Here is a 22,660-nt window from a genome sequence, read left to right on the forward strand (position 1 = left end):
TGATGAGCAAGACTGGGCATGCTCAGAGAAGAAAAAACACACGGAAAGTAAACCATCACATGACATCACTTCTGAAGTAGATTTTTGTTGGCCGAATAAATTCGTGTGCAGTCTAGGCACATTCCAACCAACACAACAACACTCTGGACAAAAGTCGAACGATCGGTCGGCCGATAATCGTTGCGTGTGTACGAGGCATTAATATGATGACTCCTTAATTATTTGGTGATACTATTGAGGTGATCTTGCCCGGTGATCATCATCTCTAAGGTGATTCATTTTGCCATTGCTACTATATGACATGTTATGGCTTTTTGTTGGGAGCTTTTGTATATTGTATCATAGGGGTATATCTGCCACCCTGTAAGAGTAATAAAGTTGTATTACATAAAAGCAAAAATATATAGAACACCCACAGATGTACATTATACCCGAGTATACTACACCAGGTTAGGGTATGGCCATACATGTTAGAGATCTCTTTGTACTAGTTTAACATCAAACAGAAATTGTAGTCACATCTTGCCTATGTACAACTTTATGTATTTATTTTTGCTTTACATTGTCTCACATGTGCGAACTTGAATCTAGATGGGTTTAAGTCTATTCATAATCTTTACATTCAGCAGGAATTTCGAATATTGTACTCTTGTGTTCGTGTTCAGTAATTGAAAAAGCTGTAGTTTAATCTGATTATAATCCCTCTGTTCAGTGTGCCCCCTTCATCCACATAGAAATTACATTTTTTAAATTAAAACCTTTCCATACCTTTTTTTTAGACTAATGCAATCTGTGCTTCTCTGTGCAGTGCAGACAGATCATGGCTAGTGGGAAGGGACCATCGTGGCTGTACATAGCTTCCTGAATACCACTGAACCCTGCCTCCGTACTCTCTCAAGAGCCTTGGGCCTAAAGAGTAGTTACTATGCAAGGGTCATCAACATTTCTTGATGGATGTCTGGATGGAGGAGTGGGCATTCTTGGCAGGCAGTATTTCCACACAGACTGCCCTAGGTAATGCCCATTCATTCAGCCAGAATGGGAAGGAAAGGAATAGATGATGCTGGAAGTTTTTAGCAAGGAAATGAGGCTGGCTCTATTTGACATGCTGCAGCTTCCAGTGAGCACTGTGAGAAGCTCAGTGTGCAGGGAAATCAGATGAAGCAATTTCAGTAAAGGAGAGGAAGGAGCCTGTGCAGGTGTGTAGGACTGAATGCGAGACTAGAGTGTATTGTTTAGGTGTGTGGGTTTTTTATTGAAAGTAGATCTCTTAATATTGATCAGGTACAAGTTTGCTTTTTTGAAGGTTAGAATGAAGTCCATAAGTACAGGCTAACTACCTTTCAATGCCGCTCTTTATAACTTATTTCCAAGTCTCTGCTGGGTATGGTGGGAGCACCCAAACTCTAGTATGCAATGTGTAGTATGCAATTTTTAGTTGTTCAAACTCCCAAGGGGTTGTAAACCCTCGTTTATATACTGCTCAAAAAAATGAAAGGAACACTTTGAAAACACATCAGAAAAAGGGGAAAAATATAATTCTGGATATCTACACTGTTATAGACTGGGTATTGTGTTAGGAACAGAAGGAAGCCACATCCTTTAAAGGAAATGAAAATGATCAACCTACAGAGGGCTAAATTCAAAGACACCCCTAAAATCAAAGTAAAAAAACAATGAATCGGGCCATTTCATTTAAATTCTATTGCAGCAACTCAAAATGGTACTCAGTGGTTTGTATGGCCCCATGTGTTTGTATGCATGCCTGACAACTTAGGGGCATGCTCCTAATGAGACGACAGATGGTTTCCTGGGGTATTTCCTCCCAGATCTGGACCAGGGTATCACTGAGCTCCTGAACAGACTGGGTGCAACCTGGCGGCATCAATAATGTCCCACAGGTGTTCTATTGGATTAGGTCACGCAAGAGTGGTGGCCATTCAATAATATTGGCATTGTTGTGCACCAGGAGGAACCCAGAACCCACTGCACCAGCATGTAGGGTCTGACAGTGGGTCCAAGGATTTCATCCCGATACCTAGTGGCAGTCAGGGTGCCATTGTCTAGCCTGTAGAGGTCTGTGCGTCCCTCCATAGATATGCCTCCAAAGACCATCACTGAACCACCACCAAACTCGTCATGCTGAATGATGTTACAGGCAGCATAACATTCTCCACGGCTTCTCTAGACCCTTTCACATCTGTCACATGTGCCCAGGGTGAACCTGCTCTCATTTGTGAAAAGCACAGGGAGCCAGTGGCGGACCTGACAATTCTGTTGTTCAATGGCAAATGCCAATCAAGCTCCACAGTGCCAGGTAGTGAGCACAGGGCCCACTAGAGGACGTCGGGCCCTCAGGCCACATTCATGAAGTCTATTTCTGATTGTTTGGTCAGAGACAATCGCACCAATGGCCTGCTGGAGGTCATTTTGGTAGGGTTCTGGCAGTGCTCATCCTGTTCCTCCTTGCACAAAGGAGCAGATCCAGGTCCTGCCGGTGGGTTAATGACCTTCTACGGCCCTGTCCAGCTCCCCTAGAGTAACTGCCTGTCTCCTGGAATCTCCTTCATGCTCTTGAGACTGTGGTGGGAGACCCGCGGATAAGCTGACTTCTGCCTGAAGGGGCGCTCTCACCTGTATCTGGGATGGGGGATGTATTCACTTCTTTCCGGACCTGTGAACCTCCTTGATTCAAGACAGGTGGGTCAATGAGGTGATTCGGTACCGTCACAAGATTGAGTTTGTTTTGCCCTCCGGCAAGGTTCTTCCTTTCCAACCTGTGTTTGTCCCCAGATCGCCTGTGAGGTCTCCTTGGAGCGGTGCAAGATCTGCTCTTACAAGGGGTCATTGTACCGGTTTTGGAATCGGAACGTTTTCAGGGTTTTTTTTTTTCAAACCTATTTACTGTTCCCAGGAAGGAAGGCAAAGTTCTTCCAATCCTGGACCTCAAGGCCTTAAATGGCTTTGTGCGGGTACAAAAATTACGGATGGAATCCATTCATGTGGTAGTGGCATCCCTTCATCAAGGGATCTTCTGGCCTCTATCGATATCAAGGACGCCTACCTTCATGTCCCCATATATGTCGGGCATCAGTGTTTTTTCTTCGCTTTTACCATTTGGTCTCGCCTCAGCCCCTCGGGTGTTCACAAAAGTGCTGGCCCCGATGTTCGCATTGTTTTGCGACAGCGGGGGATTGCGGTGCTGGGGTACCTGAACGATCATCTTCTATGAGCAGTCTCTCTGACTGCTCTACAGGACAACCTGGACATCACTGTGCAGACTCTGCAGGAGTTTGGGTGAATTCTGATTTTTCAGAAGTCTGCTCTGGTTCCGTCCACCACGTTGGACTATCTGGGTCTGACTCTGGACTCTGCCTCAACTTGACGCTGGACAAGATCCAGAAGCTGCAGGATGCCATTTGATATCTGTTGTAAAGCAGTCGTTCGTCTCTCCGGACTTGCATGTGGGTGCTGTGCCTGATGGTGTCTACCTTCAAGGCGGTTTCGTTTTCACAGTTCCATACGAGACCTCTGCAAAGGGAGATTCTTGCTATGTTGGACAAGAGTCCACAGTCTCTGGTCAATCTGATTCTGTTGAGCCGGTTACGAGAGTCCCTGATTTGGTGGCTTCCTTCCCCTGTACTGGACAGTGATCACCACGGATGCCAGCCTTTACTGGTGGGGAGGTGTTTTGGGCAGGGACTGTGCTCAGGGGGTTTGGACTCTGCAGGAGTCTAGGTTACCAATCAACGTACTGGAACTTTGGGCGAGCAGACTTTGTCTGGCCCATAGGATGGTTCGTCTTCAGGGGTGTCCGGTATGGATTTAATTGCAAAAATGCCACGGCCGTGGCATATGTCAATGATCAAGGGGGCACCAAAAGTGTCCTAGCAACTCGTGCAGTAGCTGGCATTCTAATTTGTGTGTTATATTTCATTCCAGCACTCTCGGCTGTGCATATTCCAGGTATTGAAAATTGGCAGGCGGGTGACCTCAGTCGACAGGCCTTGGACCAAGGAGAATGGTCACTTCCTCCGGAGGGGTTTCATCAACTGTGTCTGCGGTAGGGAACTCCCGAGCTGGATCTGTTGGCCTCTCATCTCAACAGGAAGGTGCAGAGATTCGTGGCAAGGTGTCGGGATCCTCTAGCCAACGCCACGGACGCACTGGTGGCTCCTTGGGAGCAATACCGTCTGATATACACCTTTTCCCCCTCTAAAACTTCTGTTGAAACTTCTGCGAAGGATCAAGGCTGAAGGAATTCCAGACATTCTTGTGGCTCGAGACTGGCCTCGCCAGTCTTAGTACGTTGACCTAGTATTGCTGGTCGCCGATGTCCCTTTGACTTCCTCACAGGGAAGACCTGTTGGGCCAAGGGCTGATCTTCCATCCTGCTTTACAGTCGCTGGCTTTAACAGCTTGGCTGTTGAAAGCCAGGTGCTGAAGGATAGGGAGTTGTCTGACTCGTGATACCCACGCTGTTAAAAGCTAGGAAATCTACCTCCTAGGAAGATTTACCATTGCGTCTGGAAGTGGTACTTAGCGTGCTGTGAGTCTCTGGGGGAGTTTTTCCCCATTCCTTTTCGGTGGCTGTTATTTTGGCGTTCCTCCAAAGCCTTGTGGAACAGCGCCTGGCCTTGGGTACCATCAAGGGCCAGGTTTCAGCCTTGGCGATTTTCTTTTAACGTCCTTTGGCTATGCATTCCTTCGTCCGCCCTTTGTTCAAGGGGTTCACTACTTTGCTCCACCTGTGCAGTCCCCGTTGCCTCAGTGGGACCTCAGTTTGGTGCTTTTGGTTCTTCAGAAACTGCCTTTTTTTAAATATTTGCGAGATTCCCCTGCTTACATTGTCTCAGAAGGTCGCCTTTTTGGTAGCGATTTACTTCCGCCCACAGAGGTGTCCGATCTGGCAGCTTTGTCTTGTAGTTAACCTTATTTGGTGGTTCACAGAGATAGTGGTGCTTCTCAATTGTCAGTCGTTCCTTCATAAGGTCGTGTCTGGTTTCCATCTAAATGTAGACATTCTGTTGCCTTCCCTGTGTCCTAAGCCTAAGCATCCTAAGGAGATTGCCTTGCATTCTCTGGATGTGGTTCAGACGATCGGGGTGTACCTAGCGGCAACCGAGTCATTTAGTGTTTTGACTCCCTTTTTGTCCCTACGAATGGACCTCACAAAGGGATGGCTGCCTCTGCTGCGACCATTTCCAGATGGATCAGACAGACAGTAGTGCAGGCCTATTCAATCAAGGGTCAGGTTCCTCCTTTCACTGTTGAGGCGCATTCTACGTGGGCGCTTAGTGCCTTCCTCCATAAGGCGTCAGTTACACAGGTTTGCAAAGCGGTGACCTGTGTTGACATCTGCGGATGCTGCTTTTGGACGAAAAGTTTTGCAGGCTGCTGTTTGAGAGGACTTGGTCCTCTTTGAGGGTGTATTGTTTTCAGGTGAGATCCAGTTGTTCCTGGTTGAGCTCCATGTTACCTGGTTGGCTAGGTTTAGCCTTGGGGAATTTTTTTCTGCTGTGTTTTTTCCCATCCCTCATGTTTTGACTCTGCTTGACCAATGGGACACGGACGTCCCAATGGTCAAAATGATTCTGGAGCTGTGTCCGTCAATGAACGAAAGAGAAAATTGTATTTTTATCTTACCGTAAAATCCTTTTCTATGGTGTTCGAGAAAAGGATGCACCCACCCCTCTATTGAGTTACTTTTTTCTTTGGACACCGCTTGCAATAAAACTGAATGCCTAAAGCAGGAAGTGGAAGTGTACCCCCTGGGACTACCCCATAGGCATGGTAAAGCTTTTTCCTGCCTAGTGTCCAAATCCTGTAGGGGGCAGCAATAACCCAATGGTCAACAAGATTCTGGAGCGGTGTCTGTTAATGAACATCAGAGGATTTTACAGTAAGACAAATTCAATTTTTCTTTGAGTTGCCAATCATATAAGTTTCATGTTAAAAGAAAAAAATAATAATCTTGCCTGTACTGTTTTTTTCCTTGAGGTTGATGTGACCTGCACTGTGGAAGGGCATTTGTGATTGGCAGGTCTAGAATCCTACTTTTTGTCATAACACAAATATAGAGTGAAGCTTTTTGATTGCAGTGGGAATCATAGCAAGCTTTTAAGGCACAAGGCTCCTTCTGCTGGCTGATCAGAGGACACAAGTAATGTCACTTAAAAGCTCACTATGATTTTCTCTGCAGTTAGCCATTAAAAGTGTTGCCCTCTGTTACGTTTGTTGTTTTGACAAAAAGTACTGTTCTTGATTTAGTCCACAACTATTTGAGTCCATACTGCAGCTTGAATCTCAATAGGGCAACAATTGATCACCAGAGTTCCTCCAGAGGTTGCTGAGGGTTCCTTGTGCTGTGGCTGATTTGACCTTCTATTTTACGGTGCCAGCATAGTTTGTATCCAGTGCCACCTGCCAGATCCAGCACCATGACACCAGTGATCTTCTTAGTTGTGTATAAAGTTGGCGTTCGAAGGCCCAGTGTAAAGAGAGATTCTCCATACGGACTACCAATGTAAGGGGCATTCTTCATACTGACCACCAATGTAAGGGGCATTCTTCATAATGACACCCAATGTAAGGGGCATTCTTCATACTGACCACCAATGTAAGGGGCATTCTTCATACTGACCACCAATGTAAGGGGCATTCTTCATACTGACCACCAATGTAAGGGGCATTCTTCATACTGACCACCAATGTAAGGGGCATTCTTTATCCTGACCAACGTAAAGGGCATTCTTCATAATGACAACCAATGTAAGAGCCAGGATTGCTGGTGGGGGACCTGAGAAGAGAAGGATCTAGACTGCTTTGTACAAAACCATTGCACAGAGCAGGTCAGTATGCTTTAATCACTTTAAAGCAGCCTTATAAGTGTATAGAAGGCAAGCAAACGTGAGGCTTTTACCATGTGGTACCTACAAGTCCGTTTATTACCCCTTCCCCAAAGTTTATGTACCCTGGGAGCTCCCTGATGCGGAGAGCCTGTTCCATCTCTGCATTATTATCCGTCTTCCCACCGCCACCACTTAGTAATCCTATGCGCTACACTGAGTTATTGAACAGCAGGAGGTAGTGATTTGCTCCAAGTTAGAGCAAAAGTTGAGGCCTCTGTTGCATATTCCCAGTATCAGGCACACTGAAAACCATTTTATTTATAGTAAAGGTACTTTGTGCCTACAGTAAAAATGTCTGTCTGTTTTCTTTACAGACAGGTCCACTCTAAAGTGGAACTCCTGGCAGTCATGAGGGGGACAATTTAATCAAACTCTGTATATTATTAAAAAAAAAAAAAATATATATATATATATATATATATATATATAGTGTGTAATTAAAGTAAGCGGCACCAGAATTTGACTTGGTGTTATCCTTTTGCGATGCCTTGTACAGCAGAGCTCAGAATAGAGGGGGGCAGCACAAGGAACCAGTCAGTTACACTGTAGTGCAAGGGGCATGCTTATAGGAGAAGAGAGCAGAGTGACCGATGCACTCGCTGTGCGACTTCTCTTTTCTCTGTCCATTCAAAGGCTGCTCGAAGGACAAGGCCTATGGGTGTTGTCTAACTGTAGCAGAGAAAAATCAGATCTCCCGCCCTGGTAGACCAATAATTTAGAAAATAAAACCTCTCCTAAATGTTTTTGTAATCTGTGGAGTTGATTTACTAAAACTGGAGAGTGCAAAATCTGGTGTAGCTCTGCATAGAAACCAATCCACTTCCAGGGTTTTATTGTCAAAGCTTAATTGAGCAAGCTAAAGTTAGAAGCTGATTGGCTACCATGCACAGCTTCACCAGATTTTGCACTCTCCAGTTTTAATAAATCAATTCCTATATGTAGCAGTTTGCCTGGAGTTTGGTTTTAGGCTGGGTTCACACTTGTGCGATGACGCATTGCATATTATTCGCACCACATTGCTGTGCAGATCAGATCACATGGGATGTCTTTGCGATGCAAATTCAGCCATACAGTTTGCAGGTGCGGGACCCTTTTTTTGGTCCGCACTAGAAGCGGATCACATGGATGTACCATTTCACAGTTCGCACTGCAATCTGCAAAGCGATCTGGGTTTCATTAACTTTTGACACCCGCAGCGGTTGGCAGAGAGCAGTGTGAACTGCCTGCAAGTGACATGCGATACGGGAACCCACACTGGAATCCTTAAAACGAAACAGAAGTCCACAAATAGATCCAGCAATGCAACATCTGCAATCTCCCTCACCAGTGCCAACTTCTTTCAGGAACAAGGTTTTCGACTGTCTTGATTGGCCCGCCAGGGAAATGACGCAATTCCCATACATGCAAAGCTCAGTGTACATTTTAAATAAGATTTCAGACTGGCATGCAAGTTTGTTTTTGTTGCAGAACAGACAAAGCATGCCTCTTCTACAATAAAAGGCAGCCTGCTCTTTATTTTTTTTATTTGTCACTTTAGTTCCACTTTAAGTATTACAGTAAAATTTGGGCTGTCATTTCCTGCATTTTCCGACTGCACTTTACGGGTTGGCAGCATGCAAACCTGAAAATATTTGGCACGGTCGTCTGCATAAAAATTCCTGCTCATTCCCGCGGTCTATTAACTGTCACAATTAACCTCCCATTCTGTGATTCCAGCTTGTTTGCTTTCAAAGAGAATCACCCCGCAGCTCCCAACTGTTGGGTTTAAAAAAAAAAAAAAACCTGAACGCCACACCCCCTTGTTTTCGTTTTTCCACCTCCTCCCTCCCTCTTCTTCTTTTTTTTTTTTTCTCTTTCCTCTTTATCTGCCAGGACCTGTGTGTGCCTGATTTTCACTTTACAATACTGGCAAATGTTACATAAGCACAAATATGGAGCCCAGGCAGGAGTGTGTGGGTAGTCCCCAAAGCATGACAGCAAGGTCTTACTTGTCAGGAACAGAGTGTGCAACGGAACACAGAGAAAATATGTGAATGGAAGCTGCTACAAAGGGTTGATCACGCACCGTGCTGTGGGGAGGGTGTGTGTATTTTTTTTTTTCCGCTCCTCTCTAACACAAGGCTGGAATTGGCTGCAAGCCCAGCTCTGCATGGACTTTGCAGAAGGTGGGTATGGCTGTGCTTCTAGCACAACACGGAACTGCAGGAAACAAATGTATCTACATGCTTTCATCTCTGTTGTCATGTTGCATGCCATCTTTCCTGTCCCCTCCGCTCTTTTTTTTTATTTTTCCGCTGTCCGCCGTGTTTCTTCATTAACGCCGTCTTGTCGGGATGGAGACTTGCAGTGTGTTTAAAGTTGTCTCTCTAGCTTCGAGTTGATCAAAGTGGATAATCTGGTAAACGAGGGATTAAGAGCTTGCAAGCGGGCCACATAAGCGATTCTGAAAATGTCATTTGAGTAAGCTTGGCCAAAGTTCAAAAGCTGATGTAGGAGTTGTGTTTCCTATTAACGTCAATGAACGACGTTTGCTAGCAACCAGGTTTAAGGCGATTGATGAGTTGTTGGGCCCGTGGGCTGTTTGCCTTAGGTAGGCCCTAGGTAGGGGTTATGCAAATATTAAATATTCTTATACTAAAATGGCTGTAGATTGTATTAGGGACAGCCATATTTCTGGGATCCAAAATAGTGTTCAGATAAGGAGCCAGTGACATTTTTGGGGCTTAAGTAGTGTTGTTCGTATCCTTCTGAATGCCCTGAAGGGTGGGCTGTGGTTCTACTGCACCTGCCCCTGTCCTCATGTAAGGAGGAGGGGTTCTGTAGTCCACAGGAGAGCTGACAACTCTGCTTGAGATTTTAAGTGCCACTCTTGCAGAGTTGTCAGCCTCCTACAGGAAGTTAGGAGCTCACTGGATTTCTGAAAGATTCAACAGTTATTTGTCAGTAATTGCAGTGTTTTTTTTTTGTTTTTTTTGAGACACATTGAAAAATGTGTGTTTGTGCAGAGATGTACTGAATAGTCCTTTAACATATTTTAATTGGTAATCGTGTAAAACTCCTGCGCTACCACTTGTGCTCTAATTTTAAACATATTACATATAAAATATTGTGACATGGAGGCCCCGTTCACACTGGGGCGACGCTACTTGCCGGGGCGACCTCAGAGGTTGCGGCGCGCTGCTCGCACCGCGACCTTGGAGCGGCCGGCACGGACTTCATAACATTGAAGTCTATGCAAGTCGCTCCGGGTTGCCCCAAAGAAGCTCCGGAGCCTTTTTCTAAGTCGGAGCGACTTGTGTCGCTCCTATTAGAACGGGTCCACAGCTTCTCTATGGCAGGCGACCTACGGCGACCTGTCAGGCGACCAGGTCGCCTGACAGGTCGCCCCAGTGTGAACGGGGCCTAATGATGATGGGTTGCAGCTTGCATCGAATGATGTTCAACCAGTCACTAAACAATAAACCATTTTAATTGGTATATAAATGCCAAAATCTCTGTTACTTATTCTGTTGCTTTTAAAGTGGTTGTAAACCTCAGACATGAAATATGAACAAAGCGTATCCCTCTATATTATGTACTTGTCTCAAATAAGAGCACTAAGTGCCACTAAGTCACCAATGCAGTGCCGGGACAAGACCATCCAGCGCCCAGGACAAAGATGCCAAACTACACCCCTACCTTCCCTTAGGGTTGGGGCCAGGGTGCCCACATCCCTGCAATAAACCATTGTGTCAAGGGCAGCCGTCTCTTGCCCACCCCTTGTCCCGGCCCTACACTTATGAGAAGTTTTCCTGACACCAAGAAAAGAGAGTTGGCAGGGGAGGGATCGCCAGCTTATTAACAGCCAAAGCTCTTTTGCTGTGTGAAGGGAATGGGGGGGGGGGGGGCGGTTGTCCCCTCTCTCCCCTCTCCTCCAATCAGCTCTCGAAGCTCTCCCCACTGAACTAGAATGTAATTTCAGCTGTCCTTCAGTGCCCCCTTTTTTCTGAACTCTGACAAGCTTTAAAGCAAGCAGTTTAAACAGATTTCGAGAAGAGAAGATGCTGATAAACAGGTACAACTTATGTAGGAAGCTTTGTTTCTTCTATGTGTATCACCCAAGGCCAATCCTTTCACTATAGTATGCACTGCATTATATTTACACCCACTTTAAGCTCAATAAGGCTTCATCAAGACATCTCTTCTGAATGCTTTTTATATTGACTTTTGTTGCACTACTATCCTGGGTTGGTCTTCAAGTCTATAGCTGGGATTTGTATACCCAGCATATTGTAATGCCAAACACCAGACAAACCTCTAAATTCACAGAGGAAATGGCTGTTTTACCTGTAAAGATTTTTGTCCATCCAGTCCTGAGAGTTGCACAGCTCTGTCCGGCAGGGGAGGAGGCCTGATCTTTCTGTGCTGCGCTTCCATTTTCACTTTCAGGGCTCCTCCCATTCTTACCCTGTGATTGGGAAGTGAAAGGAGAAGCACAGCTCCCCTAGGCATGCTTCTTGCATTACAAACCACCTGATTGGCTCATTGTAATACTTCACTGTCTCTGATCTCTGTACAGAGACTGCAATAGGCTGATATTGGGTCAGAGGTATAGATGGTGCTTGCATTAAATAAAAGATACATGTACTTCTGTGTACCTGATTTCAGAGATTCCTGCATTTTATGTCTGCCTGAAACTGAGCTTCAGGAACAGTGGAGTCAAATTTCTAACATTTTCTAGATGTGTGTGAAATTAATTGGATTCATGTACAAATCCGTGTGTAGTTTGTACCATTTACAGGGTTCGTACGGTCCTTGAAAACCTGGAAAGGTTTTGGAATTTGGAGATGACACTTTCCAGGCCTGGAAAGGTCATGGAAACTTAGGATTCCACTAAGGTTTTGGAAAAGTCATGGAAATATATACTGGGGAGGAGCGGATGCTTAATTAGTTTAATTTATTATTTTATTCCGTAATGTTTTATTGCCAGTGCCACATACTATTTACTTTGCCTTCCGGGTCCGCGGTATGCCCGTGTGCTGTCACTGGTCAGCAGCAGCCGAGGAGATAATCGTGAACCAATCACTGGCAGCGGGGAGGGCCGGCTGTGGTTTGCCTGGAGACACTGTGACTGGCCAGCAGCAGCAATAACAGCCGGGAGATAACAAACCAATCACAGGCAGCGGAAGCGTCACTGGAGGGTGGGCCGGCCGCATGAACGTGATGATGACGCGGAAGGGGGCGGTAACCGTTTCGGACATGATACAGGAGGTGGCCCTCCCCGCTACCAGTTATTGGTTCACGATCATCTCCTCGGCTGCTGCTGGCCAGTGACTGACAGTAGGGCAAACTGTGGACCCGGAAGGACACCTACTTGTGATGTCTGCAGCCTCTGACCACCTCCTGTATCATGTCCGCAGCCGCTGACGTTCTCCTTTATCATGTCCGCAGCCTCTGACCTTCTCCTGTATCATGTCCACAGCCTCTGACCACCTCCTGTATCATGTCCGCAGCCTCTGACCACCTCCTGTATCATGTCCGCAGCCTCTGACCACCTCCTGTATCATGTCCGCAGCCTCTGACCACCTCCTGTATCATGTCCGCAGCCGCTAACCTTCTCCTGTATCATGTCCGCAGCCTCTGACCACCTCCTGTATCATGTCCGCAGCCTCTGACCACCTCCTGTATCATGTCCGCAGCCGCTGACCTTCTCCTGTATCATGTCCGCAGCCTCTGACCTTCTCCTGTATCATGTCCACAGCCTCTGACCACCTCCTGTATCATGTCCACAGCCTCTGACCGACTCCTGTATCATGTCCGCAGCCTCTGACCACCTCCTGTATCATGTCCGCAGCCTCTGACCACCTCCTGTATCATGTCCGCAGCCGCTGACCACCTCCTGTATCATGTCCGCAGCCTCTGACCACCTCCTGTATCATGTCCGCAGCCTCTGACCGACTCCTGTATCATGTCCGCAGCCTCTGACCACCTCCTGTATCATGTCCGCAGCCTCTGACCACCTCCTGTATCATGTCCGCAGCCGCTGACCACCTCCTGTATCATGTCCGCAGCCGCTGACCACCTCCTGTATCATGTCCGCAGCCTCTGACCACCTCCTGTATCATGTCCGCAGCCGCTGACCACCTCCTGTATCATGTCCGCAGCCTCTGACCACCTCCTGTATCATGTCCGCAGCCTCTGACCACCTCCTGTATCATGTCCGCAGCCTCTGACCACCTCCTGTATCATGTCCGCAGCCTCTGACCACCTCCTGTATCATGTCCGCAGCCTCTGACCACCTCCTGTATCATGTCCGCAGCCTCTGACCACCTCCTGTATCATGTCCGCAGCCTCTGACCACCTCCTGTATCATGTCCGCTAAATGTACAGTGTGTGTCGTAAAACGTTTGACATTTCAAACATGGGAGAGGCAGCGCTGTCTAGCCATGCTAAAGGTGCAAAGCACCAGTCTGCAGCTGCGTGCTTGACAGCTTCCAATCCAATCGCTGGCTTTTTCAACCGTGCGCCTGAAGTGATACCGGCTCCCAGCTGCGGCAGGGGTGCTTCCATCTCATCCACTGTAAAACAAGGGACCATTTTGAGTCACGCTGTATCCAGAAACGAAACCCTAACTGCCGAGGTACTGTACACTACAAAGATTGTCATTTATTTTAGTAAAAATATGCTGGTTGTGACATAAATTTTCTTCTTATTTAACATGTATACATAGACATTTCATGAAACATTAGGTCATGAATATTTACGTGAAGTCATGGAAAAGTCATGGAATTTTATTGGTGAAAATGTGTATGAACCCTGCATTTATGTACCTGGGGTACAGACTGTTTTCTCTATAGTAGTGCTGTACAATGGTTGTATCTAAAGGCTCGCTTACATATGTGGCTGTCATTCCCACCTTTGTGAAAACTGATCCATGGTTGATATATTTTTGATAGACGGCTTGGAGGCTAAATTTTAGCACATGAAAGCATGTTTTAACCCTTGACAGCCCGCAGCACCGCACCCTAACTACATGCATTACACACCTTTGCAGTGAGGCCTCATTCGTTTGTATGAATTGCTTTTCCGAATGTGATCTGTAATATCATTATTGCCACGCTGCTATCACAGCAATGTGTATTAACATGGCAGCTGGTTATATTAACTTGCAGCTGGGACAGTGGTAAAACTGCAGCTCAACTGTTTATTTCTGCCTCCCCTGGTTGTGTAAATGAGACCTTATTGTTCCCGTCAGTGTGTATTTAACAGCCTGAATAAAAACACTACACTTTGTGTTGCTAAGATTTTTATCTCAACAGCTGGAAAGTGGTTGCTGTAAAAACAGATAACCTCTAGAAGAATCTGTATATGTATCGCCATTCAAGAAATAGGAAATATGGTACAGAAAACGTAGAAATAATAATTAAAAAAAAAAAAAAAAAAAAAAGTGTATGTATGGAAAAAATATATATTATGTTAAATATCCTTTTTTTTTTTTTTTTTTTTTATCATAGTGAAGAAGGGATAAACCCTCTTCAAGATTATTGAGGGCTAGTTCACACCATATGCAGTCCAGTGCATTCTTTTTTCTGCATCAAAAACGCATTGAAAGTAGGTTATATGGTTTCTAATGGTATAGTTCCCACCAGTGCTTGCAGTTCCAGTAAAAAAAAGTTGTAAATGCTGCATTTTTTCTGCACTGGACTGTACTGGGACGTTGTAAAAGGCCTGAAAAACACACTGGAACACATGTCCTTATTTAACCACTTAAGCCCCGGAAGATTTTACCCCCTTCCTGACCAGGGCCTAGTTTGCGATTCGGCACTGCGTGACTTTAACGGACAATTGCACGGTCGTGCGAAGCTGTACCCAAACTAAATTGACGTTCTTTTTTCCCACAAACAGAGCTTTCTTTTGGCGGTATTTGATCACCTCTGCGATTTTTTTTTTTTTTTTTTTGATCATGCGCTATAAACAAAAAAAGAGCGTCAATTTTGCAAAAATATTTTTCACATTTTTTTTTATATGAAATTCCCCAAAAAAAATTTAAAAATCAAAATTTTTTTACATTTTCGGCCAATTTTGTTTTCTGCTACATATGTTTGGTAAAAAAAAATTGCAAAAAGCGTATTTTGATTGGTTTTGCGCAAAAGTTATCGCTTTAACTAACAAAGGGAAAGATTTTTGTAATTTTTTTTTTTAAACGTAATGGCGGCGATCTGCGATTTATTTTTTTTTTTTTTTTTGTGCTATTGCGGCGGACAGATCGGACCCTTGACTGACATTTTTGACACTTTTGGGGTTACCAGTGACATTACTACAGTAATCAGTGCTATACATATGCACTGTTACTGTAGAATTACACTGGCAGTGAAGGGGTTAACTTTTTTTGAGAGGGAGGGGTTGTGTGTCCCCAGGGGCGTGATTCTAACTGTGATTGGCTGTGGCTTGAGGTGTAGGAACACTGATCAACGATCCTACATAGTAGAACCGTATGATCACTATTCCTACACAGGGGAGAATGACAGGCGGCTTGGTTACATTCTCCCTCTCCACCGGCGATCACCAAGTGACCGGCGGACATCGGGTCTGCCGGGCACACGCGCGGGGGGGGTCCGTGACCGCACGGGAGCGCGCCTCCAGGGGCGCGCGCTCGCTCCCTAGACCCTCACAGGCTAGTGATTGGCCGGAGCCGCGGTGACGTCACTCCCACGCACGCGGGAGCTGACGGTCACGGCGTGGAGCTCTGAAGGAACGGCACGAGCGGCCGTTCCTTCAGAGCGCATGCGCCAGTGACATCACTGGCTGCATGTAAGGTAAATATCTCCTAAACGGTACATGTTTAGGAGATATTTACAGTACTTATAGGTAAGCCTTAATATAGGCTTACCTATAGGTACAAGTTACAGAGGAGGGTTTACTTCCTCTTTAAAAGCAGAAGACCATTTTCGAATTACATTTTTCCATTCATCAAATGTTTAAAGAATTTTCGTGTATGGCCAGCAAAAGGCTCAGAAAATGCTTTGCTGATGAGAAATGTAAAGTAAAGGCAGTTTGGGACTTTAAATGAGACACAAGCTGGATTTAGCAATGTGTCGCCATCCCTATGATGGAAATTAAGGAAAAAAGGTTGAGACTTTGAATGAGGTGCGTGAGAACAACCGGCCCTAACAAACTATACTTACCGACCAGTCTGCTAACAAACCGAATCAACCTGTCCAGCAATGTACGTTAAAAACTGATTTTTCTCGATCTAAGGAATTTTCGGGCAGTGTATGTGGTTATCGCTCAGAAATTGCATTCATTTTAAAATTGAATGTTAAAAGCAAGAGACCAATTTCAAACAACATTTGTCCATTCATCAAATGTTCAAAGCATTTTTGTGTATGGCCAGCATAAGGTTCTTTAGAAATCAACCTCCTGTGTCCACCACTGTGGTCCTCCATGTGACTACTGTTCCCTATAGTTATGAAGAGGTTGGAAGGAGGAACCAGTAAGAGCAGTGATGGACGCAGGAGACTCCCAGAAGTGTTGCTTTCTGACGAAACTACAATGGACAGTTCCTCTTCTTCAAAGAGGGGACAATGTGACACAAGCAGTGTGTGTCTTCTGGAATTTAAAAACGATTTAAAAAGGACTAAAAGGGGATAAAGAAACAAATTGCTGCTTGTCCTTAGGTAGCTGCATTTGTTTTCATTGTTGGGGCTAAGCTACGTTCACAAGCCTGCATCTCTGATGGTATGGCATTAGTACGTATGGAATGGGCAGCTTGCACATCTGGAAAGGCACTATCAGTATCCAGGTTTTAGAGCAGCATATGCTTCCATCCAGACAATGCATTTTCATGGAAAGCCTATTTCAGCAGGACAATGCTAAACGATACTGCATCTATGAGAACATCCATGGCTTCATAGTATTAAGCCTCGTACACGCACAACGATTATCGGCCGACCAATCGTCCGACTTTTGTCCAAGTTGTGTTTTGTTGGTTGGAATGTGCCTAGACAGCACACAAATTTTCTCAGCCAACAAAATTCTACTTCAGAAGTGATGTCATGTGTTGGTTAGTTTTCTTTGTGTTTTTTCTTCACTGAGCATGCCCAGACTTGCTCATCATATTTTTCCCTGTCGAAATCTGTACTGACTGCACGAAAATCAGCCGTTGTGTTGACGGCCAACAAAAATGTTATAGCCTGCACACCAGATTTTTTTCGGCCGAAAAGTCGGAGTTGGTTGTCGGAAGCATCATACTAACAAGCCGAAAATCGGCAGATCGGACGTTGGCCGAAAATTCCCTGCCAATTTTCGACGCGTGTGTACGGGGCATTAGAGTCCGGGTGTTCAACTGGCCTTCTTGCAGTCCAGACTTGTTACCAATCGAAAATATTTGATGCTTTTATAAAATGAAAAAATGTGATCCAGAGGACCCAGAACAGTTGAGCTGTTGGAATTCTTTATAGGGCAAGAATGGGACAACATTCGTCTCCCAAAACTCCAGCAACTGGTCTCCTTGTTGAGGAGATGCTACACCGTGCTAAAAAAAGGCCCCAAGCCAATTTTTTTGAGACCTGTTTGCTGCCAGCAGTTTCAAAATGACCTTCTTATTTCCTAACAATGGTACATTCTCTGTTTGACCATTTGATGTGTTTTCTGTTGTGCTTAAAATTTGGGTTTGAGATTTGTAAATAATTGCTTTCTGTTTTTATGTAGATTTTACACCGCGCCCCAACTTTTTTTTAGAATTAGGGTTGTAGAAAAAAACATTTAGAGTAGCATACACTTTAATGTGTGTCTTTCTGTCCCATTTTGTGGTATTCTATGCTTTGCCACAGCCATGTTTTTATGGCCAAGGCTCCTCATATCCTGCTTTAGCGTTGGTTGTTTTTGCAAACGAGTGTCTTCTTCGAGGACCACAGAACCTGAATGACACCTCAGCTTGCATAATAGAGTTCAGTGTAACAATCAGCTAACCGTTTCCTGTATTTGCACATTTACACAATGAAATAGTGAACTAGGCCTTTATAATTGACTTCAGCATTTGGTGCCTCTGTAATAAGACTGTGATTAGCTGTTAATTGCTTCTTGTGTGGCATTTTATTACGCAATGGCTGGCAGCCATTTAATATTCTCTCTGCTATTACCCATGCATATTTTAAAGAGAACCAGTCGCCAGTGGGCAATTGGAGTAATTGAAGTCTACACTACTGTTTGGTTGTAATTAATTTTTGGTTTGCTTTTATTCTCCAGAAGTGTCGGGCTGTAATGCCTCGTACACACGCACCGATTGTTGGTCGACCGATCGGCCGTCTTTTGTCCAGTGTTGTTGTGTTGGTTGAAATGTGCTCTAGACTGCACATGGATTTTGTCGGCCAACAACAACCAACTGCAGAAGTGATGTCATGTTCTGGTTTACTTTTCGTGTGTTTTTTCTTCTCTGAGCATGCTCAGTCTTGCTCATCACATTTTTGTCTGCCAACCAAAACCAACAAACAAACAAAAAAGGAGTTAAAAGTTTAACTGAAGGCACAACTTTTTTGTTTTCGCCAGAGTGGAGTGAAATTAGAACATCTATTGATTTTTTATTGCTGTCTGTGGCCCCATTAGGGGTATTCACCATCTCTATTTGTCATGTCTATTTAACTGTTTTCATCTGAAAATCCCAAAATCGTAAAGTTTGGGTTATCACAAGAACAGGAATAGGGGGGGGAATTCCTCCAGTGGGATCCCTGGTTCTGGTGACAACCAGGGATTCCCTCGCATTGGAGGGATTTTCTATTTATTTTTTATTTTGGCGATGGGACAGAAAGTGAAGGGAAATCTCCCCAATGGAAGCAGATGGAAAAAATAACCTTACAGGGGCTATTACCTTTCTTTACTCCTACCAAAAATGAAGAAAAAAAATGTTTTTCCTTTAGCTGTACTTTAAATATCAGTCAAATGACATTTTTAAAGAGGTGTTCCACCTTCCCCCTAAAAAAAAATCTAAAGTCAGCAGCTACACAAACTGTAGCTGCTGACTTTTAATATTAGGACACTAAAGCCTCGTACACACGTACCAATTGTTGGCCGTGAATTTTCGGCCACCGCCCGATCGGCCGATTGTTAGTATGATGCTTCTGACAACCGACTGCGACTTTTCGGCCGAACAAAATCTGGTGTGCATGCTATAAAATTTTTGTTGGCCGTCACCAGAACGGCCGATTGTTCCTCAGTCAGTACAGATTTCGGCAGACAAAAATCAGTTGAGCAAGACTGGGCATGCTCAGAGAAGAAAAAACACGGAAAGTAGACCAGAACATGACATCACTTCTGCAGTTGGTTGTTGTTGGCCGACAAAATTTGTGTGCAGTCTAGAGCACATTTCAACCTACACAACAACACTGGACAAAAGACGGCCGATCGGTCGGCCAACAATCGGTGCGTGTGTACGAGGCTTTACCTGTCCTGGAGTCCAGAGATGTCGACACCCAAAGCCGATTTGGGTATCGGCTCCCGGGTGCTGCCGTCGCCATTCTGGGAAAAGGAACCCCGGCAGTGAAGCCTTGTGGCTTCACGGACAGGTCCCTACTGCGCATGCGCGAAGCACACTGCGCATTCCTATTGGCTCAGCGGCAGGGGGAAGGAGCAGGGGGCCGAACTTCCGGGACACTACGTCGTGGCCCGTGTCCCGGAAGAGGGGAAGGGGTACCTGTCAAAAACGGGTACCCATTCCCTCCTCCCCCCCCCCCCCTGAAAGGTGCCAAATGTGGCACCGGAGGGGGGGAGCGAAATAGCGGAAGTTCCATGTTTTGGATGGAACTCCGCTTTGAGTATGGGTATTATAAGGGCTGGAAGAGGAAAAGAGCGTTTCCCATCATAGTCCGCAAAATCCAGCTCACGATTGGTTGCTTTGAACAGCCACTCCACTCCAGTGGTTCTTCAGGAGACCCAAAGCGTGACTTTTCAGGTTTAAAGATGGACCTGCATTAGAATATTTCATCAAGCTTTCTTTTTTAAGCTGACAGCCAGGGGATTGTTACTCATTGCAAGATCCGTCCGCTTTCTCCTCTTCTTCCCTGGCTTTTGCCGTGCTTGTTGTGTTAAATTCGCCGGGAGGTATCAGCCTTTCCGGATCTTAGTACTTTTCTGTTCTAATCTAGGGCTTTGTTTCTGTTTTATTGAACTCGAACATACAGCCATGGATAAACTTGGTTTTCTAGGATTGCTGAATAGAGAATGCTGTTAAGCATGTTTTAAGTATCCTAAAGGGGGTTTTTCGGAAAGCAGAAATTCCTGTGAGATTTGGCACTGATGGATGCTGTTCATGAACACGTATGCCACATACTGGCCCTGAATCCATGAAGCAAAACAAATTCACAGAGTCACAAGCTTGAGCCTGGGTTCACACTAGATGCGGTGCGAATTCACAGCGAATTCGGCTCCACATCTAAGCCGGGTTCACACTGTTGCGGTGCGGGACACCGCATGTAATCCGCACAGGAATTGCAGCACATTCCTGTGCAAATTACATGCAGTGTCTCTGGGGTGCAGATGAAGTCATGGATTTGTATGGCTCAAAACACACTGCATTCGCACCACACTGGTCCGCAGGACCCTTGTTTGTCCACGCCAGAATCAGATCGCATGGGTGCAGATTCTGCAAATCTCGCTGCGTTCTCCAAACTGATTGCGGGGTGTCGTTAACATATACTCCGCAATCTCTTTGTATGCACGTGTTGCGATTTAGATACGGTGCCAAATCTGCAGCGAATTCACAACGTATCTAGTGTGAACCCAGGCTAAAGTGCAACTTGTCCATGTGAACCAATTGTCATTAACTCGCCATACACTCAGCAATCGGTTTGCAAACTGCAGCAGATTTCATCATCTGTTCACACCCATGCCATCCTATTCTGGTGCGGACAAAAAAGGGTCCTGCACAAGTTTGGTGCGAATGTGGTGCGATTTGAGCCGTAAAAATCCATGGCAAATCATACCCCAGAGATGCACCGCATGTAATTTGCACAGGAATGTGCTGTGATTCCTGTGCAAATTAAATGCGATGTCTCGCACCGCAGCAGGAGTAGATTGGCTGCTTCCAAGATACCCCAATCACACAGGTGTGTTTTTTTTTTTTCATAATTTATATTTACTAACATTGCCTTATAAATAGGGATAAAGTTATAATGCATCTCCAAGCATCAAATCAGTAAACTGCTAGTGCTAGACAGCATCTGTACTAAAGTCAAAATTTTAGTTAATCCGGGGTTTTTTTTTTTTTTTTTTGCAGGCGGGACACCATCCTCTTATCAAAAGATTCCGTATTTGCAGCCTTTTTCTTGCTGCATTTTGTGTGATTGAGAGTGAGAGTGCAATGCTGAAACCACAGAACACACACATATATTTGCATTTGATTCGATTTTAGCATTCGAAGATGATGAATGCAGTAGCTGCAGGGGTTTAGAGGGAGAGCCAAGTCTACAGGATGAACGATGACACTTGATCAAAAAGCAGCGCCTTATACAGTGTGTCCAACATCATGTACATACGTGCTTTCATTTGTGCAAGTGTAGTTTGTACAGCAAGCTTTTTAAAAAGTATTTTCAAAGCTTTTGGCAATCTTAGGGCAGGCTTTGTTCAAGCCTTCAAAGCTATCCTTAAGCTGGATACACACTATCCAACTTTTGTGGTTAGATTTCCTTCAGATTTACCTTTTCTATGTAGTGCAAGGGTCTGCCAGATTGCATACAAATTGAAAGTGTTTAGGTTTGACCTCATATTATCTGGTTTTGGCAAGTCTAAAGGAAAAAGTCTTCAGAAAATCTTATAGTGTGTATGGCCCATTAGCTTCTAAGAGAGAGTGCTGACTGCCACTTTAACCACTTAAGCCCCGGAAGATTTTACCCCCATTCCGACCAGGGGGTATTTTGCGATTCGGCACTGCGTGAATTTAACGCACAATTGCGCGGTCGTGCGACGCTGTACCTAAACGAATTTGACGTCCTTTTTTTCCCACAAACAGAGCTTTCTTTTGGTGGTATTTGATCACCTGTGCGATTTTTTGATCACGCGCTATAAACAAAAAAAGAGCGTCAATTTTGCAAAAATAGCAATATTTTTCACATTTTTTTATATGAAATTCCCCCCAAAAAAAATGTAAAAATCAAAATTTTTAAAAATTTTCGGCCAATTTGTTTTATGCTACATATGTTTGGTAAAAAAAATCGCAAAAAGCGTATTTTGATTGGTTTGCGCAAAAGTTATCGCGTTTACTAACAAAGGGAAAGATTTTTGTCATTTTTGTTGTTTTTTTTTTTAACGCGTAATGGCGGCGATCTGCGATTTTTTTTTTGCGGTACTGCGACATTGCGGCGGACAGATCGGACCCTTGACTGACATTTTTGACACTTTTGGGGTTACCAGTGACATTTCTACAGTAATCAGTGCTATACATATGCACTGTTACTGTAAAAATACACTGGTAGTGAAGGGGTTAACTTTATTTGGAAGGGAGGGGCTGTGTGTGTCCCTAGGGGCGTGGTTTCTACTGTGATTGGCTGTGGCTCTAGCTGTAAGGACACTGATCAACGGATCTACATACCAGATCCGTTTTATCAGTGTCTTTGCAGCGAGGAGAATGACAGGCAGTTTGTTTACACAAGCTGCCTGACATTCTCCCTCTCCCCCGACGATCGCCGAGTGACCGGCGGACATCGGGTCCGCTGGTCACACGCGCGGGGGGGTCCGTGACCACGCGGGAGCGCGCCCCGGGGGGCGCGCGCTCGCTCCCT

The 22,660-nt window shown here is 45.1% G+C and overlaps 1 protein-coding gene across 3 annotated transcripts in view; it reads left to right on the forward strand.

Moving 5' to 3' along the window:
* Positions 1-22,660, forward strand: part of ATXN7 (ataxin 7) — a 213,729-nt gene that overhangs the window by 138,267 nt on the left and 52,802 nt on the right. The window contains exon 1 of one of the 3 annotated variants that reach the window (XM_082265408.1): positions 8,960-9,076. The exons of the other annotated variants lie outside the window; for them this stretch is intronic. Coding sequence (XP_082121534.1) covers positions 9,061-9,076 — 16 coding nt within the window. The 5' untranslated portion in view covers positions 8,960-9,060. Of the gene's footprint in view, positions 1-8,959; positions 9,077-22,660 lie in introns of those variants that run through there. 3 annotated transcript variants of the gene reach the window in all.

The sequence above is a fragment of the Pelophylax lessonae genome (assembly GCF_965119305.1).
Source record: "Pelophylax lessonae genome assembly, chromosome: 8".
Lineage (NCBI taxonomy): Eukaryota > Metazoa > Chordata > Amphibia > Anura > Ranidae > Pelophylax > Pelophylax lessonae.